General features: G+C 45.0%; 1 protein-coding gene across 2 annotated transcripts; it reads right to left on the bottom strand.

Annotated features, from left to right (window-relative positions):
* Positions 1-765: 765 nt before the first annotated feature.
* On the bottom strand, positions 766-5,515 carry TMED9 (transmembrane p24 trafficking protein 9). 2 transcript variants are annotated; one of them, XM_036241858.1, is made up of 5 exons: positions 5,318-5,515; positions 5,047-5,147; positions 3,675-3,800; positions 3,290-3,310; positions 766-2,256 (listed from the first exon to the last, which is right to left on the bottom strand). In XM_036241858.1, exons 1-5 carry the CDS (start codon positions 5,499-5,501, stop codon positions 2,107-2,109), a joined length of 582 nt encoding a protein of 193 aa, XP_036097751.1. In that variant the 5' UTR covers positions 5,502-5,515; the 3' UTR covers positions 766-2,106. The 2 variants fall into 2 exon arrangements, with proteins under 2 accessions (XP_036097751.1, XP_036097750.1); XM_036241857.1 differs by having other exon boundaries at positions 776-2,256; positions 3,164-3,310.
* Between the last annotated feature and the right edge of the window lie 12,788 nt (positions 5,516-18,303).

The following is an 18,303-nucleotide window of genomic DNA, read 5'->3' as shown; positions in this document are numbered from 1 at the left end:
TGGCAAATCCAGCTTAGAATTGGCTAATGACAAAGGCAAGGCTGACCCCCTGCAGAGACCAGTCAGTCAAGACCAATGATGGAAGCAGGGAGGCAGGACTGTGATTGAAGAGCACAAGCCCATCTAAAGGAAACAGGTACCATTCAGTCCAGCTAATTGTTGTCCCATTAATGTCAGATCTATTTATCTCAAGAAATCAGATTTCACATTAAAAAACCCAAATTAACTAATTTTAAACTGACATCCACAGTCATGTTGATTATAAGTACCCTTAATATGATGGGATGAAAATGGCACTTCACTGCTGTGGTCTTCCTTTCAAATGCCCAGAACCCACTCCAGTCAGAAGAAAAACAGTAAATCCCAACTGAGAAACTGTCACAGCCAAAAGAAACCCAAAGACAAGACAACTAAATGTAATCATAGATGGTATTATAGATGGGATCCGGTAACAGAAACAGGACATTAGGTAACAACTCAGGAGATCTGCATTAAGGTAAGTATGGACTTTAAAAATATTGTATTGCTAGATTCATGAATTTGTAACAAATGTATCAAGCTAATACATGATAATAATAGGTGAAACTATGTCCACAATTTTTTTGTAATTCTACTAAAGTTCCTTTTTTCTAAATGTGGAGGAATAGGTGGTACTATGAGCTCAGATTACATCCACCCAGCAGGTCCAGTAGCCCTCCCAAACTGTTTCCCTACTCCATCTTTCTCAAACACTGCTGGATCAACCTTCCTCAAATTTGTATTCAGGAGATTCTTCTACAGAAAGCTTTGTTAAAGAGTGGCTAATGTCCAAATCTCTTACCTGGCGCTCAAGGCTCTTCTAATTCTAACCAACCTTCCTTTCTAGCCTTCTCACAATTCTTACCAACTCCAGCTGAAACAATGCTCATCCATTTCCATACCAACTTTGTCTTCACTTCCCTCAACCACCCCTGCCATCTCCTTTCATCAGAATCCTTCTTCTCCTTCAAAATCCTTGCTGAAATTCCATGCTACTGGTTAACCTCATAAACATCATTATCCCTACCAGCCCAGGGATTTGTCCTTCCCCCACCTGAAGCATTCCTATTTAAAGCACACTCTTCTCACCAGGCACTTCCTTGCAGCACCATAACAAGTCTATTCTAAGTCCACCTACTCTGGAAAGACAGAGAGAGTACTTCATGAGGGAGCTGGTGCAGAGGAAACAGTGTGGATTTGAGCCCCAACCCAATTTACTTGTTGGATGTTCTTGGGCAAAACCACAATCCCATGCTGTGGGAAGATATGGAAAGAATGAAAAGAATGAAGTTCACAGGCGGATACTCATCTTGGAATATGAAGTGTTTTGCTCATTGGAAGAACTGACATTCCTTGAAGCACCTCAAAGTGCTATGCCCACTGACAGTAGCGTAGTTTACACTGGACAACATGTCTATTTTTAAATTTTTTATTGTGAAACCAATGTAACAAACCTAGGCTTGTTGAAAGTTTAATCAGTAACTAAGACGCTGCAGGCCCTATCTCCAGCCAGCACCAACACTTCTGCTGGTCCTGACCCCAGTTCCTCAAGCCCCAGAAAGGACAACCATGTGAAGAACTTGGGGTCAACTTCAGGACCACTTTCCCACATTGCAACCCCCTCCAACCCACCCTCAACTGACACACACCCACTGGATCAGCAGGCTGGGTTTAGGCCCAAGGAGGTTCTCAGGTTGGCAAAGAATCACAGCTACACCCCAACCTGCTCAAAATCCCAAGTTAGCAAAGGAAGACAAAAAGAGAACTGGCTTGCCCGCCCACTCCCCTCCCCACAACTACCCCAGGCAACAGCCTCACATCCCTGATCAGTAACACTGTGATTCTGAGGTGCCAGTGGGACTCCTAGAGGCTTCAACAGCCCCTAGCAGATTACTGCAAAAGGCCCAGAGCCCAGGGGTGGGAGCAAGCATTTGCCCCACCACCTGCTCAGTATTAGCCAACTGAGCTTGTGCCTGGCATGCCTGTGACCCCTCTCCCCTCCAGAACATCCATGGCTGGGAACCAGTCCTCCTGCCAGAGAAATCAGTTCCAGGAGGCCCCTTTCCCCCAGCCTGGGAGGAAGGTTGGCTACACCAGCTTCTTGGCTTCAAAGAAGCTCTTGAGATGTCGCATCTGCCAGACACCAATGGCTACGAGGATTAGGGTCTGCAGAATGGACCACCACAACACCCGTTGGTTGGTGCTCTCACTGGTCTGCCGGAAGCGCTCCTCTCGCCACTGTGGGAAGAGAAAATGGAAAAAGAGCCCGAGTTGGCTGGGCCCCACTTGGGGCTGTTAGAACTGCTGCGTTCCCTCTCTGGAAGATGCCTCAGGGCCAATCAATCAAGTGCTACAAAGAGCCACCCTATATGGAGACTGTCTTTACCCTCACTAGCCAGATGACCTCAGGCAACTTAAGTCTGTTTGCTCATCTGTCAGGTACAACCCTCACCTACCCTTGTGCTTAGAGGAGAGGTAAAGTAGTTTCAGTATCTCCATCAGACAGAGCTGTCCTGAAGTGCTCAGGAGTGGACTTGCTCTGAAGCCTCTGCCCAGGTCTCCCAGACTGCTCCTTGAAGACTGTGGACACAGGCTACAAACTGGTGGCCCAAGGGCTGCACCTGGCCCATAGATGTATTTTGTCTGGCTCACATGGTATTTTGCCAACATTTAAAACCCAAGAATTTTCACATAAAAAACCTGGACCTCTAGCTCCTCTTAAAACCCAAGGCTAGCTAGCATTTCTATAAGGCTCTCCTCGGCTGACAGCAGTAGCTGTCCCTGTGTAGGTAGGTCACTGTCCTACCAATCTTTACGGTCATATATCCATTCATGGAACCTGCCTAACTCCTAGACAAAGGTGAGTTTGAAACCCCTGGTCCTGGGAGCACCTAGGGCCATGAAAATAACACCCAAGATATTGGTATCAATTCCTGCTCCATGTGACCTAGGGCAATAATGGCCTCTTAAGAACTGCCTCCTCAATTACAAAGTAGAATTAATAATAGCCATCCCACCTTTTAGACTTGCAAAGTAGCATAAACAGGTATGTCTCTTGGGTTTCATAATAAATCTGCTATGTAACTCCTGGCTGAGCCAGTGGGCAGCCTCTGAGAAATCCATTGATCCCAGCCTAACCACTGACCCGCTGGTAGTTCTGCTCTTTCTGTATCTGCTCCACTTGCTCCACCAGCTGTCGCACTCGTAGCTGCAACTCACTCAACTTGTCTTTGGCAGCAATTTCTGCATAGTCATTGGCGTGTTCACCCACCTGAATATCCAGATGAACTCTCTGTGAACAGACAAAGAAGATAAAGATAATCAGGTAGCTCTGCTCACTCTTCCTGCCAGGGACTGACAGCCAGTCCCCCGACCTTCCTTAAATTGTCCATTTAGCCAACACTGATGAAGCCTCCTCAGTGTCTAGCTCTATGAGTCTCGAGGCACACAGGAAAGAATAAGCCTTGGCTGATGCTCTGACCAAGGCATATACAAAGAGTTCCACAACTTTGCCTTGGGTGTTCATTGGAAATCCAGTCTTACTAGAAGACACAAAATCCTACATATTCATCTCACACCCACAGTATTACCAGTCCCCAGTCCTGACCAGGGGCTAAAGGCTGAAGTAAGTACGAGTCCCAAATAAGTCCACTTACCAACATGCCTCCAGCAAAAAGGGAGAACTTGGTGGAATTGGAGTGAAGACAAATCTGATGCTCGCCAGGGGTATGGGACGTGAAAGTGAACCTGCCTTCAGAGCCATATTGCCGAGCCAGAATGACCTGGAGAGAAAGGGCTTTGGTGAGTGTTACCGCATGGAGCTAGACGGTGCTTAAGCCTCAAAAGTTGGAAAGCAGAGCATTAGACATCCCACAACACTAAAAGGTCCAAAGATGCTCAGAAGCAGTTATCAAAAAGCCTGTCTGAGAAGTACTTGGAACAGGGGTAAAGAATCAAACATTAGGTTGGTGTGTGACTGCTCTTGTAAAGGAGGTTTTCCTTTATTCATACCTCATGCCCTTTAAATTATTTTTTTATGCCCTGGCCGGTTTGGCTCAGCGGTTAGAGCGTGGGCCTGTGGTCCTGAGAGACCCGGGTTCGGTTTCCGCTAAGGGCGCGTACCTCAGTTGCAGTTTGTCCCCGGCCCTGGTCGGTTGTGCGGGTGGCAGCCACTCGATGTGTTCCTTTCACATCGATGTTTCTCTCTCTCTCTGTTCCTCTCTCTCCCTCCCACTCTACCTGAACAAAAAATGGAAAAATGTCCTCGGGTGAGGGAAAAAAAAAAAAAAGAATAAATTCAAAATAAAATAAATAAATAAATAAAAAATAAATTATTTTTTTAAGTGCAATTCTTTTTCTAAGTGAAAGGTAACAGCTAAATGGTTTTGAGGTTTTTTGGTTTCAATCTTTAGTTGTCAAAATTTAAAGCTGCTCATTCTTTTTGGAAAGTACACTGTTCTATGAAATCCTAAAGCAGCGATTCTCAACCTATGGGTCTCCACCCCTTTGAGGGTGGAATGACCCTTTCACAGGGGTCACCTAAGACCATCCGAAAACACGTATTTCCGATGTCTTAGGCACCGAGACTCCGCTCCTTTATCCATCTCCAGGTGGGTTCGCCCACATGCCCGTGGCATTAGGAAAGTTGAGAACCATTTTAGGGCCTAAAGTGTAGATGTCACAACTTTAAGGTTGTCAGAATTATTTGTTTCCCAGCACCACAATTAATCCGCCCATCACACCTATAAGGTAGATAAATTTCCATTACACAAGCCACCAGTAAATGGCTTAGAGAAGGTAACTGACTTGACAGAATCATGCGGCAGTCAGTAAGAGGTTGAGAGGAGAGCCAGCATTACAACAGCCTCAATTAGGCCTGGAGTGAAAATCCGGTATTTTCCCACACCACCAACCATTTTTTACCAATTTAACAGATGTGGAAACTAGGAGGGGAAGTACTAGCGCCTGCCTGGTCTAGCGCTAAAGCGCACCGCATTAACGCTCAGCGGGGCAAAGGGGCGGGCTAACCTTGTCTTCCGGGTCCTTCACCTCCACGAACATGCCAAGCCCAGGGGTGGCTGGCTGGTACTCCTCCCGCTGCTTGTCATACAGCTGCGTCCGATAGTTTCCTGGAGGGAAGCGGGGCGAGCCCAGGTCAGAGGAGCGCAAGGTGGCTGTAGGTCCGCGGCAGCCAGAGCACCGAAAGGCCAGCAGCTCCCAGCTCTGAAGCGCTGCTGACTCGCACACCCTGCGCACCAAGACCGTGTTCTAGTTCCCAACTCTCCACCTCCCCCCGCACCTATAACCATGGTCTCGTCCGGAATCTCCTCAATAAAGCACTTCTTCTCTGTCTCCCCGATGTGGAAGTAGAGCGCGCCTCCGCGAGCCGCAAACCACAGCAGCAGAAGGACCGTCCGAACCATCCAACGCATCCCCACTCCCGGACAAGGCCCGACGACTCGCACACACTGCTCCACAGCCATCTTGCCCCACCCGGCTGCGCAGCCGCAACCGTCCGCGCCACGTACCCCCGCCGCTGCCGCGGGGCCTATCGGGACAGCGAGTTCCGGCTGGGGGACTATAGGTCCCGAGATGCCTCGCTGCTGTGGCGTGGCAGTACCTGAGTGGGGCGCGGCTTCCACCTGGAACCTAATTGGGGCCACAGAATGGAGAATTTCTTTCCGTTGACCCTCGTAGAGGCCCGGCGACTGATCATTATCAACTTTTTGCAGGTGATGAAACTAACGCAGTTTGAGGTTTTGGAGCGAATGATGAGCAGACACAGGATTCGAACCTCGGATCCCTCGTTTTCCTGGCATAGTATATGCCATTATGGGGTTGCTTCTGTATTTAAATATATATAATTTATTTATTTAATATTATTGATTATAGTGAGAGGGAGATAGGAACATTGATTGGCCGCCGCCTCCTGCCCCACACTGGGGATAGGGCCCACAACCTGGGGATGGGGCCCACAAACTGGGTAAGTGTCCTGACCGGGAATCTTGGTTCATGGGTTGGTGCTCAACCGCTGAGCCACAGCGGCTGGACGGGTTTACTACTGTATTTAAAAAATTCATCAGAGGTCTGGGTCCTGCCCTTAGTGACCTTCCTTAAGTTTACCAAAATTTCAGTGTATGTTGGCAACTCTTTGGAAATAGCCGTTTATTATTGTGTTTCCACAAAGTTTATAGAAGTTTGAGGTTTTTTCTTCAACTTGAGACTCTTTTTGCTGTTTCATTTGGCCCTAGGGAGCGAGGTTTAGTGGGAATGTGTTCTGTTCGTATTTCCCCATCGTTGGTGTTGTAGCTCACTGTCCTTAGAATCCAACTTGTCTTTAAGCTGCCCTAATTAACAACCTCAGAGACAGCAAGATGAACAATGGGGAATGTTATAGAGGGCTTTAGCCCCATAAAAATTAACTAGAGTTTGACCTTCACTGGGAATTTGAAAAGCAACATCCTTCAAGAAAAGGGAGGACAGAAACGGCCCCAAGGCCAGAGTGTCCTGCATGCTCTGTAAAGAAACTGATAGGGAGAAACTGAAGCTCCCTTTACCCCATAAAACTGTAACTGTTCAACATGTGTGTATTGCACCTGACTGACCGCTGATATCTGTCTCGAATTTGTTAGTTTTTAAAACTTGGATAATGGAATGAATAGCAGGACAGATGTATGCTGACCCAGTTCACCCAGTCCCTTTCGCCCCAGCTCCCTCCCCCCTCCGTTCCCTCCTGCTTATCGCTAACTGCCTCCGCTTCTGTACAAGCAGCTTGCTTGCTCTGCCAAACTCTTGAATGACCCCGGCCCTATATAAGCAACCCTCCCCCTGAGCTCGGGGCTGCAGTTCTCCTCTGTGTAGGTTGGCTGCAGTCCCTGCGCAGGTAATAAAACATCCCCAAAAACTGAAAAATGGAGTCTGAGTGTGGTCGATCTCCTGGGTTACAACATTTGGAGGCCCCAGCGAGATCAGCCGCGAGGTCCCCCTTTTCCGTGGGGTCGACCTCCTCAGACTACGCGGAGGGCTGCCTCCTCGCCCTCCGCACCTACATTCATTCTGGCTTTGATTCGGCTAATTCGGACTAAGACTTCAGCCTCGAGGATCTGGGTAAGGGATTTCCCCTTCCATCTGTTTTCTGTTCGGTAGCTCCGGAGCGTTCTGGGATTGTTGCGGGCGGGACGCCGCTGAACCGCACTTCCCCCTCAGGGTCGGGACGCCGACTCCTGACCTGGGAAACTCGGTGGGTTTCCATCTGTTCTGAAATTGGTACCAATCTGTTTTAATCTGGCACTTTCGAGTGCATCTGGCACTTTCGAGTGCATCTGGCACTTTCGGGTGCATCTGGCACTTTCGAGTGCATCTGGCACTTTCGGGTGCAGGGAACCCGGTGGGTTTCCATCTGGCACTTTCGAGTGCATCTGGCACTTTCGGGTGCATCTGGCACTTTCGAGTGCATCTGGCACTTTCGGGTGCAGGAAACCCGGTGGGTTTCCATCTGGCACCTTCGGGTGCATCTGGCACTTTCGGGTGCGTCTGGCACTTTCGGGTGCAGGAGACCCGGTGGGTTTCCATCTGGCACTTTCGGATGCGTCTGTTCTGAAATTAGTATTTTGTGTTTTGACCGCGGTTGTCTGTCTGTCTGTGTTCCGTGTTCTCTGCTGCTCTAACTGTTTTGCTTTCCGTAGGATGAGACAGGACCGTCAAAGCCCTGTACCCCCCTTGAATGCATTCTTGCTAACTTTTCTGACTTTTCCAGGAGATCCCAAGGCTACAGAACACCAGCCGATCCTGGGGTCCTCCGGACCCTCTGTGAGTTGGAGTGGCCAACATTCCGAGTTAATTAGCCATCCGAAGGGTCTTTTGACTTGAATCTTTTGTTTGCTGTGAGGTCCGTTATGTACGGGGTTCCCCACCCTGATCAAAAGTATACAATATTTGAATTAGAAATGTCAGTGTCCGGAGGTTCAAATGAAAGGAAAAAAAGTTTTGTTAACAATGCCTCCGCCTGTCCTGAAGGACAGTTAACTCCTCCCAGCCCCCGAGGAAATTCTATCCCATCCTTCAGGACCCCCTTGAGGTATACAAAAATGTCAATTAAACTGAGTTTGCCTACTTTGGGTTCTTATTACAGAAAAGCTATAAGATGAATTTAGATCTGTTAATAATCTATTGATTAAAAAATGTCTATTGAAAATATGAATATATTTGCTAATCAGAGGAATGTTAATTACTTGTACTTGTCAAAAAAAGAAAAAATATTCAACGTTTCTAAAAGTTAAAAGTTCAGATTAGGTTAAAAAGAAATTATATAGTTTTAATAAAGGAAAATATAAGATATAGAAATATATATATTTTTAAAATTGTTCTAAAACTGGTTATTTCAGACTAGATAAAAAGGTTTATAAAAGTTAAAAGATTTGTTAAGAGAAATCTTAGAAAGAAATTATAAATAAAATAAATTAATATAGAATTTATTTGGTTCTTTTTCAGCCTGTTAAAAGGGGAAAACATTTTTTTCCCAATATTTGCCTGGAAAGCAAAAGTTATATATATGTTATTGAAGTGGTTTTATGTTATGTTAATCAAGTACTTGATTCCTTAAAGAGCCATTTTTAAATCATAAGAACTGAAGTTTCACTGACCTATGTTTAACATTTGTCATTGTCACTTTAAATAAATAATTGAATACTATTTAATTATATATATATAATACTATATAATCTTTTGGTCAAATATGTTTGACAACCTTTCCAGGATTCGAATTTTAAGAAACTTTTTCTTGACCTGGAATTAGTTTTGAGTCATTCCAATAAGACCTGGAATTCCTCAAAGATTTATGTTCTCTCCTTATAAAAGGAAATCAAATCAGTGCAGATGGCTTAACACAGTCTGTTTCCTCACTAAAAAATAGATAAGAGGACAACACACTCCAAATGCAAGAGCATATACACTACTAAGAGTGATTATTTGTTCACTTAGCAGATGCACAGATGCCTCTTATACGGGGGTCTCTGCTAACGCTGTGGGTTATGCAAACAGTCCTCACTTTAAAGGGGCTTATAATATATTTTGTAAAGTCATGCTTGAATTATTTAAAGAAAGAACATAATTAAGCCCCAGAGGCCTAAAGATCAGGCTCTTTTTAGTTTAACTAAAAAAGTTTTTTCTTTCATGGTGTGATAATGTACTCACATATAAATAGAAAAAAATAAATAAATAAATCTGAGCTATAGTTACTATAGCATGAATAAAATGAAACCTCTAATGTACTTGGGTCTCCACCTGAGAAGGGCTTTATGAAAAGAAAATTATAAAAATAATAAAAATTTAAGATTTATGAATGATGGAAAATAAAAATTGACATAAAGGAATAAAAAAAGATAATAATTCTTTGCCGCTTTCCCCTGCCTTGTCGGCAGGGCAGGCTTCTCTCAGAGCCTCAGTTGCTGTGTCCCCTGTGTATAGGGGGACCCAATGTCTGAATAGATATAGATGTGTTCAGATATACTAGCTTCTTTATGATGAGGTCTCAATACCTCTCTGCAAGGCTTAATAATATTCTCACAGGCAAACTGTTTAACCATTGAAATGCCAGCCCGGGCTGCTCGTCCACAGCGGGTTTGACAGCAACTAGTTTCCAACAGGCTTCTCTGAACTTTAGGGATCCCAGGCATGGATACGAAATTCTCTTAGAGAGTTAAAAAAAAAAAAAAGCCACTCTGCCCCGTGTAAACAATGTTAAGACATTGCTCCCCTTTCCTGTGTCCTTTTGTAAACCTGGGGTCAGAGGAAATGTTCCCATTCCTCTGCCCACGGTAGGACCCAAATACTGTCGGGGGAAGGGCTTCCTTAGAACACTTTTCACCGTGTTCCCCTGTAAGGCCTATTGGCCCAATTGGCTGAATTAGCAAAGGTAGTAATAGCAGCCTTAAGAGAAACAGGGCACATAGAATAGGGTCACCCTAGGAAGGGAAATATAAAAAAGGGTCAGGACCACAGGCCTAGGTCCCAGTTAGGAAAAGACAAAAACAAAGTCAGGTATAGAAAAACAAAATAAAAAGCCATCCTTAATTTAGGAAAATGACAGGGCCAGGGCTCCTTCCAACTGAGCCCTCTGAAACCCAGAATAATACTAAATAATAGGGGATAAACTAGTTAGTTTCTTAATAGACACTGGTGCAGCAGACTCAGTCTTGACCGAGCCAATGGGGCCCTAACCTACCCCTGGACTTCAAAGAGGACTATAGACCTTGGGAAAAATACTGTAACTCATTTGTTTCTGTTCCTGCCGGAGTGCCCATACCCCCTACTCGGACGTGATCTCCTCCAGAGATCATTTAATTGCTGGCCACTGCCACTCCAAGCCAGACCCCGCATCAAGTTCCACAAGATGTTGGCCATCAATCCTGCCAGCCTGCCTCCAGATGATGACCCGGAGTAACCTCTGCAGGACGGCCTGGAGGCAATCGACACTGTAGACGGCCGCCCAGACCTCAGGGATGACCCACTGCCATCATCAGATGAGGTATTGCTCATAGACGGGAGCAACTATGTCCAGGAAGATATCAGGTATGCCGGGGCAACAGTAGTAACTCTGGACCATGTCATTAAGTATGGGAACTTCAGCCTGATGGGCTGAACTCATAGCCCTAATCCAGGCTCTCTGATGAGACAAGGGGAAACCATGCTGCAAATAAGGAAGATCAACGTGTGGCCCTAAAACCAGTGGGGACCTCTCCAGATATCAGTTACAACACCAAACCCAAGTTCACCTCTGACTCCTACTTACACTGGGTCAGAAAATGACTTAACTGAGCAGAAACAAGTCGTAAAGAAAATCAACGAATAATAGACACTGCCTGCTGGGAGATTGTTGGTCCCAGAGGCTCTAGGTCGGACTTTAGTCAACCAGCTGCACCAGCCTACCCTCTTAGGTTACACCAAGCTTACTAAACTCCAATAAGGTCACAGGGAAAAGGAAAAGATAGAAGGAAGCAGGAATATATAGGTCTAAATAGGGAGGAAAAGAAAAAGGCTAGGGGATATGCAGACAGCAGATAGATTGAGCAAGCTCTCAGGTTCATGTCAGGGGAGAGACTAGAAAAGTCACAGAGAGTCTATGTAAGTTGAAGAAGGATTATGCAGAAAAATAAAAAGATAGGAAGAAGAAAGAGAGGGGCATACATATTACAGGAAGACAGGACAATAGAGGATTACTCAGGAAAGGAAGAAGATAAGACACTGAGAGGGGAGAACTTGCCCCTACTAATATTATAATAGTCTAGGATGCAATAAAGGGAGTAACAGGTTTAGGCTACTCCTAGCCCTTAGATCAGACAATGACCCCACCTTGATAGAAAAGATATCACAGGATATCTCTAAGGGATTAAATATAAATTAGAAGCTCCATTGTGCTTACTGCCCACAGAGTTCCAGGCAGGTAGAGCGCATGAACAGGACCTTAAAGGAAACCTTAACCAAATTTACTTTGGAAACCGGTGAAAACTGGAACACTCTGCTCCCCTCGCTCTCTTACAGTTCTTACAGGCCCTGCAGTCTGCCCAGAAGGCCATCCATAAACACATCTGCGATGCCCTGCCTGTGCCCACCTCAGACTCTGTGCACCCTTTCCAGCCAGGGACTCGATGCAAATAAAGAAATTCACCATCCAAGGACTAACTCTGGCCTGGAAGGGACCATACACTGTCATCCTGCCTTCACCAACGGCTAGCAAGGTCAACGGCATCCCGGTCTAGCTGCATCATTCCTGGTTGAAGGCAGAAAAAGCAGAATGAACGGTGCAGACCTCTCCAGATCCCTTAAAATGAGACTCTTACATTTATCGGGACTCTAATTTTTCTGATTATAACTGTACAGGGGAATCTTTATAGATCTAGACCCCAGTAGAACTGGGTACTTAGAAATAAAACATTTTAAAAAATCTTAAGAAATGTCAACCAGAAGAGGGTCTATATGCAGCCTTAGGTGAAACCTGCTATTTCTATGCCAACCATTCAGGTATAATCAGACAGAGCATCCAAATTCTAAGACAAAGAAACTAAGAGAAGGAGAACAGGTCTCCCATAATTAATATGAAAACTTATTTAATTAGTCACCATAGCTAACATCCCTGATTTCAGCTATAGCAGGGCCCCTACTGTTATTATTAATCGGAATAACTTGTAAACCCATCCAAATTTAATAGACTCCTAGCCTTCATCAGAGAGAGAGTCTAATCAGTAAAACTTAGGGTCTTAGCACAATCCAACTAGAGATTGTCTCCCCATGACAATTGTGGATCAATGGTTTGATCCACTATCAAGAAAAAGGGGGGAATGTTGTAGCTCACTGTCCTTAGAATCCAACTTGTCTTTAAGCTGCCCTAATTAACAACCTCAGAGACAGCAAGATGAACAATGGGGAATGTTATAGAGGGCTTTAGCCCCATAAAAATTAACTAGAGTTTGACCTTCACTGGGAATTTGAAAAGCAACATCCTTCAAGAAAAGGGAGGACAGAAATGGCCCCAAGGCCAGAGTGTCCTGCATGCTCTGTAAAGAAACTGATAGGGAGAAACTGAAGCTCCCTTTACCCCATAAAACTGTAACTGTTCAACATGTGTGTATTGCACCTGACTGACCGCTGATATCTGTCTCGAATTTGTTAGTTTTTAAAACTTGGATAATGGAATGAATAGCAGGACAGATGTATGCTGACCCAGTTCACCCAGTTCCCTTTCGCCCCAGCTCCCTCCCCCCTCCGTTCCCTCCTGCTTATCGCTAACTGCCTCCGCTTCTGTACAAGCAGCTTGCTTGCTCTGCCAAACTCTTGAATGACCCCGGCCCTATATAAGCAACCCTCCCCCTGAGCTCGGGGCTGCAGTTCTCCTCTGTGTAGGTTGGCTGCAGTCCCTGCGCAGGTAATAAAACATCCCCAAAAACTGAAAAATGGAGTCTGAGTGTGGTCGATCTCCTGGGTTACAACAGTTGGGAAGTCTTTTTCTCATTTTTCTTAAAAAATAATATTTCCTAATATGATTGTACTTTTTTTAAAGCATTCCTCTGATGAAAGGAGTTAAGGTTTCTCTCTTCCTAATTATTTGCTCTTACAAGTAATGCTGCACTAAAAATTATTGTTCATTGGTGGTGGCCGGGTAGCTTAGTTGGTTAGAGCGTGGTCCCACAGCCAAAGTCGCAGGTTCCATCCCAGGTCAGGACACATGCAAGAATCAACCAGTGATGCCCTGGCCGGTTTGGCTCAGCGGTTGGAGCGTTGGCCTGCGGACCAGAGAGTCCCGGTTTCAGTTCCCGCTAAGGGCATGTACCAAAAAAAAAAAGTCAACCAGTGAATGCAGAAATAAGTAGAACAACAAATCGATGTGTCTTCTTTCTTTCTCTTTCTCTCTCTCTGTCTCTCTCTCTCCCCCCTCCCTTTCATTTCTCTCAAATCAATCAATTAAAAATATATATTGTTTATTTACTTAAAAGCATTACAGTTAGACATAGTTTTGTTGATGAGATCACAAAACTGCCCTCTCAAAAATTTGGTACCAATGTACAGTTCCACCAGCAATGTGTCAGAGTACTTACTTTACCAAACCCTGGTCAAATGTTATCAACCTTTTTCTTTTTCTTTTTTTTTTTTTTTAATTAAATGCCTCTGTAAGGAAAAATAGGGAAGGAGAAAGAAAAGACTGGAAGACAAGACCATGAGACGTGATGTGGACGTGAAGGAACGAGGAAGTTGAGATTGGATGACAACATTATAGATGGCTGTACTGTCTCAGGAAAGTCCAGCAGAGCCATGAGGGTGTTCTCAAGCTAAAGCTGGCTGTCAGAGGAGTCTTGTGTCTGCTGGGAACAGGTCCTTGGTATTCCTCATGCACTCAATCATTGCCAGGGAGGAGCCCAGAGCAAGTGTGCCTTGGCACAAAGGTGGTGATGCGTTTCAAAGTGCAACTGCTGGAGCTTCCCAAAGGTGGAAGCCTGCAGGACATCTTTTCTTGGCCAGCAGAAGTGAACTGTCATTCCCTTGGGCTCCCGCAGAGGGAGGGCACACTGGACTGGATCTGTGTAGGGACACTTGGGATTTGGAGGGCGCTCAGAGCTTTTGCTGACTTGCAGCCACGCTGGACTATGGTCATCTTACCCCTTCCCAGGGTTCCGGGGAGAGGTGGCGGCCCCTCCCTCCTGTTTTGTTTTGTTTATAATTGATTCTAGAGCGAGAGAGAAAGAAACATCAGTTTGTTGTTCCACTTATTTATGCATTGGTTGATTCTTGTATATGCCCTGACCAGGACCAAACCCAAAAACTTGGCATAATCCAGCCAATGCTCTAACCAGCTGAGCTATCCAGACAGATTAACCTTTTTAATCTTTGGATGACTTTTACTATCCTTTCATTTTTATTTCCTCAGATATTGAACTTTTTGTTTTGTTTTTTTCTGCTGGTCATTTGTTTTCTTCTATGAACTGCTGGTAGGTTTTTCTTAGTGCTCTTTTTCTTTTTTTAATGGTAGTTTATTTTACTTTTTTATATGTTTTATTGATTTTAGAGAGAGAGAGGAAGGGAGAGAGCGATACAAACATTGATGAGAGAGAGAACACATCATTCGGTTGCCTCCTGCATGCCTCCTATTGGGGACTGAGCCTGGAACCGGGGCACATTCCCTGACCAGGAATCAAACTGAGACCTCTCAGTCCATGGAACAACGCTCAGTCTACTGAGCCACATCCACCGGGCTTTCTTAGTGCTCTTATAACTACACATTATTACTGCTGAGGTAACCACTATTCAGAATTAACAAATGATTAAAGAATTAATAAATAACATTTTATAATATTAATTATAGGTATTGTAAAATTAAACTTTATACACTGAGATGGTTATAAATTCCTATACAGTTGTAAAAAATAATAATAATAATAATGCAAAGACATCCAATGTACCATCACCCAGTATCCCCTAATGGTAACATCTTGCCGAAATGTAATACCATATCACAACCAGGATATTGACATTGATACAGTTAAGTAATAGAGCATTGCAACAAGGATTCCTCATATTGTCCTATTATAGCCACATCACTTCCTTGACCCCAGACAACTACTACTAATCTGTGTTTTCCATTTCTATACTTTTGCCATTTCAAGAACGTTATATAAATGGAATCATATAGTATGTAACCTTTTAAAACTGGCATTTTTTCACTCAGCATGATTCTCTGGAGATTTCAGTTCATTGCACATATCAACAGTTTCCTTTTATAGTAAAAAGTAGCCATTTCACACAATATATAAAGATACAGTTTTGGGACTTCCGGTCAAGATGGCGGCGTAGGTAAACGTGGTATCGTGTCCTCCCACAACCACATCAAAGTTACAACTAAACTACCGAACAACCATCATTCAAAACTGCCTGAAATCAAGCTGAATGGAAGTGCTACAACTACGAAATTAAAGCAGCAGCCACATCCAGACTGGTAAGAGGGGCGGAGGCGCGAGGGGCAGCAGGGGCGGTGGCGGCGGTGCGACGGGCTGGTCCCACACCCAAGTGTGGCGGATAAAAATCAGGAGGCTACCGCGGCCGGGAAGGCCCTTCCTGAGGACTGAGGGGTCCCCGTCCCACACCAGGTGCCCAGCTCAGGGTTCCAGTGCCAGGAAGAGAATCCCCATAACTTCTGGCTGGAAAAACCAGCGGGAACTGAGGCTCAGGGAAGCTGAAGCAGCTGGAGCCCCAGGCAGCTCCCTAAAGGGCCCACGCACGGACTTATCGGACTCTCTCCCTCTAAGTTCGGAGGGGAGGCAGCTCGAGGGACGCCAGAGTCATACAGGGAAGAACTGAGCTGTTTGGCACTGGAGCGAGGGCTGCAGAGGGGGCTTTCTCGGGGACAAACGTGCTGTAAGAGGCCTTTGTTCCTTTGGTGAGCCCTTCCCGGGGGCCGCAGACAGTCACCATATCTGGGACTCCAGCAACCTGGCTCACACTGGTAGCCCCGCCCTGGTGACTCCCTGAGGCCCCGCCCCACCCCACCCACTTTCAAGCCCACCCAAGCTGTTGCCACTTGCTTAACCATAGGATTGGCCTGTCTTGGATCCTGCTTCAGGTTTTTCCTAGATTCTTTCAAATGAGCAGCATCTGGTCTCAGCGAGCCCCATACCTCTCATTAAGTAATACACTGAAACAAACACAGGGAGGCAGCCAAAATGAGGAGACAAAGACACAGATCCAAATGAAAGAACAGAACAAAACCCCAATAAAAGAACTAAGCGAAATGGAGATAAGCAACCTAACAGATACTGAGTGCAAAATACTGCTTATAAGGATGCTCAATGAACTTAGTGAGAACCTCAGTGAACTTAGGGAGGGCCTCAAGAGCATAAAAAAGGACCAATTAGAAATCAAGGATACACAGTTAGAATTGAAGGAGGCATTAACTGAAATAAAGAATAATTTACACAGTTTCAATAATAGAGTACGTAAATCCAAGGAGCAAACCATTGATTTGGAATATAAGGAAGCAAAAAATGCCCAATCAGAACAGCAAAAAGAAAAAGGAATCCAAAAAAATGAGGATAGTGTAAGGAGCCTCTGGGACAACTTCAAGCGTGCCAACATTCGCATCTTGGGGGTGCCAGAAGGAGAAGAGCGAGAACAAGAAATCGAAAACCTGTTTGAAACAATAATGGTAGAAAACTTTCCTAACTTGGTGAAGGAAACAGACATTCAAGTTCAGGAAGCACAGAGAGTCCCAAACAAGATGAACCCCAAGAGGCCCACACCAAGACACATCATCATCAAAATGCAAAAGGTTCAAGACAAAGAGAGAATATTAAAAGCAGCAAGAGAAAGGCAGCTAGTTACCTACAAGGGAGTTCCCATTAGGCTGTCAGCTGATTTCTCAAAAGAAACTTTGCAGGCCAGAAGGGAGTGGCAAGAAATATTCAGAGTGATGAAAAGCAAGAGCCTACAATCAAGATTACTCTATCCTGCAAAGCTGTCATTTAGAGTCGATGGACATATAAAAACTTTCCCAGACAAGAAAAAGTTAAAGGAGTTCATCACTACCAAACCGTTATTATATGAAATGATGAAGGGTCTTTTTGAAGAAAAAGATAAAATGTATGAACAAACAAAATGGCAATGAATACATGTCTATCAACAAAGGAATCTACAAACAAAATGAACAGGTAGAACAGAAACATTCTCATAGATACAGAGAACATTTTGTTGGTTGCCAGTTGGGAGGGGGGTTGGGCGAATGGGTGAAAAAGGTGAAGGGATTAAGAAGTACAAATTCATTGCTAGACTGACAAACCTCAAAGGGAAAGGGGTTGGCGGGGTGGGAAGAAATAAACCAAAGAACTTATATGCATAACCAATGGACACAGACAATAGTGTGGGAAAAGGTGGGAGGGGGGCGGGAGTGGGGAGGAGGGGGTCAATGGGGGAAAAATGTGGAACATCTGTAATACATTTTACATCCAACAATAAAGATTTAAAAAATAATAATAAACCCTGGCCGGTTTGGCTCTGCGGTTAGAGCGTCGGCCTGCGGTCCAGAGAGACCCGGGTTCGGTTCCCGCTAAGGGCACGTACTTCGGTTGCAGTTTGTCCCCGGCCCTGGTTGGTCCTGCGGGTGCCAGCCACTCGATGTGTCCCTTCACGTCGATGTTTCTCTCTCTCCCTTCCTCTCTCTCCCTCCCTCTCTATCTGTACAAAAAATGGAAAAATATCCTCGGGTGAGGATTAAAAAAAATAAAATAATAATAATAATAAATAAATAAATAAATAAAAAGATACAATTTTGTGCCCTGGCCGATTTGGCTCAGCGGTTAGAGCATCGGCCTGCGGTACAGAGAGACCCGGGTTCAGTTCCCGCTAAGGGCGAGTACCTCGGTTGCACTTTGTCCCCGGCCCTGGTTGGTCATGTGGGTGGCAGCCACTCGATGTGCCCCATTCACGTCGATGTCTCTCTCTCTCTCTCTCTTCCTCTCTCTCCCTCCCACTCTGTCTGAAAAAATGGAAAAATGTCCTAGGGTGAGGATAAAAAAAAAAAAAAGATACAATTTTGTAATATCAACAACTAAAAGAAGTGAGAACAGAGCTGTTAAAGAAAGAGAATATTTTTCCCAGCTGGAGTGGTTCAATTGGTTGAGCAACATCCCATGCACTGAAAGGTTTCCAGTTCAATTCCAGGTCAGGGTACATGCCTGGGTTGTGTACTTGATCCCTGGCAGGGGGTGTGTAGGAGGCAGCTGGTTGGTGGTTTTTTCTCTTTCCCTT

The sequence above is a fragment of the Molossus molossus genome, unplaced genomic scaffold (genome assembly GCF_014108415.1).
Source record: "Molossus molossus isolate mMolMol1 unplaced genomic scaffold, mMolMol1.p scaffold_m16_p_4, whole genome shotgun sequence".
Taxonomy (NCBI): Eukaryota; Metazoa; Chordata; class Mammalia; order Chiroptera; family Molossidae; genus Molossus; species Molossus molossus.
Note: the sequence above shows the minus strand (reverse complement) of the source record. Positions and strands in the feature narration are given on the sequence as shown.

Coding starts and splice junctions, on each gene's coding strand:
- TMED9 (XM_036241857.1), bottom strand. CDS start 5,501: ATGGCTGTGGAGCAGTGTGTGCGAGTCGTCGGGCCTTGTCCGGGAGTG. Junction 3,801..5,046: donor TGAAGGACCCGGAAGACAAG/GTTAGCCCGCCC, acceptor CTTTCTCTCCAG/GTCATTCTGGCTCGGCAATA. Junction 3,311..3,674: donor TTTTTGCTGGAGGCATGTTG/GTAAGTGGACTT, acceptor GTCTGTTCACAG/AGAGTTCATCTGGATATTCA.